The 1540-nt window shown below is 36.2% G+C and overlaps 1 protein-coding gene across 1 annotated transcript in view; it reads right to left on the minus strand.

Annotated features, from left to right (window-relative positions):
• Positions 1 to 1044, minus strand: part of LOC109229518 (enolase-like) — a 3574-nt gene extending 2530 nt beyond the window's left edge. Inside the window, exons 1-3 of the mRNA XM_019394989.1 lie at positions 609 to 1044; positions 333 to 424; positions 191 to 250 (exon numbers count right to left, since the gene is read on the minus strand). Coding sequence (XP_019250534.1) covers positions 191 to 250; positions 333 to 386 — 114 coding nt within the window. The 5' untranslated portion in view covers positions 387 to 424; positions 609 to 1044. The remainder of the gene's footprint in view (positions 1 to 190; positions 251 to 332; positions 425 to 608) is intronic.

The raw sequence follows: 1540 nt of genomic DNA on the forward strand, positions 1-1540 counted from the left end.
ATTCCCCCCGATTATTCATGTAAAAGAGAATAACAAATTAAAAATATAGAGGTTAGTCCCACTCTGGATTGGGAAATGGAGGTCCACGGGGCCTCAATCTTGCTTATCGAGGCTCCATTTGCAGACTGAAGGTGTTGATTACTGGCAGAATGAGCATTAGAATTCATGAACTTCATTAAGCAACATATACCTTATAAAGCGGAATGTTCTTGACAGCTTTGCACACCGCAAGGATGGCATTTGCGCCAAGCTGGAAAAAAGTAAATTGGTGATTGGTGACCTTTTGAAAATAGTAAGTGAAGTTAACGCTTAAATCTTGTTCACTTGAATACCTTCTGCTTGCACCACCCCCATTCATTTTGAGTTCCATCAAGTTGATGAACCATAAAGTTATCAATACCAGTCTGGTCTGATCTGTTGGGTCCTGCAGAATAATAGTCAAATACATTATCAGTACAATATAGCACTAGAGATGGAGCAATGTTGACACAGAGATACTCCATACCTTGCCAACGAGAGATGGAGGAATAATTGAGTTGACATTGTGAGAATAACAAGGCAAATGAGTAATCGGCATAATCTTTGCAATATAAGTAATATATACCTACCTTTGAAACACCCTTTCCCAGGTAGTTAGAGCCTCCATCTCTCAATTCGAGGGCCTCATAGATTCCTATTAAATGAAGCAAGCGACTGAAAGAAGAAAGGGAAAACAACAACAAGAGAAAAAGAGACAATATCAAGAAATTAAAATGAGGTAAGAAAAATTTGTACTCCCACCCAAAGTGAACTAGTGTGATTCTAGGATCAATGTTGCTCAAGAGGATTTATCTTTCACCCATCTTGAAAAGAATTAAGCTGCTGGGAATACATCAGGTCATGCAATTCCCCGTTTCCCCCTTCTCGATAATGGTGATGTCCAGGCCTGCTTTCAGAGATAGATACCACCCGATACCTTTTTATGATAGCTGCCTAGCTATTCATTTTTCACACAAGTCATGCTACTCTCCAGAAGAAAAAATGCCGGTAACTTCTATCATCAGCATTTCCAAACAAACAATCACCACAAAAATATCATATTTGCACAATATTAATTAGGAAATGAATTGGACTATTCTACCCTTATTTATGTCTTAACATATTATCTCTTCATTCAATATTTATTCTACTTATGTGTTATCTTCATCTTCAAGAATAATTATTACTAAGGGTAAAAAAGGAAAAAAAATAATCACTTTTGTTTTGAACTTCGAAAATAACAAATAATTTAAGACAACTATTTTTAGTAATCACTATTGTTAATATGAGACGGAGGGAGTAAAATCAATGGAGTTGTGAAAGAAAGAGTCCCACAAAATTTTTGGCAAGTAGAAACTCCCATTTCAATGACAATAATTACCGGAAAAAATTGGATGATTATGGAGAATAAAAGGTTTAGCTTGAGCCGTGTCAAGGACACTGTCCTTAAGGATATTTCACCCACACCGTGATTAATTATTATTAGGCATATCTCTAGGATTCAACAAGCTCTTCTAGTATA

Source organism: Nicotiana attenuata, chromosome 1 (genome assembly GCF_001879085.1).
Source record: "Nicotiana attenuata strain UT chromosome 1, NIATTr2, whole genome shotgun sequence".
NCBI classification, from domain to species: Eukaryota; Viridiplantae; Streptophyta; class Magnoliopsida; order Solanales; family Solanaceae; genus Nicotiana; species Nicotiana attenuata.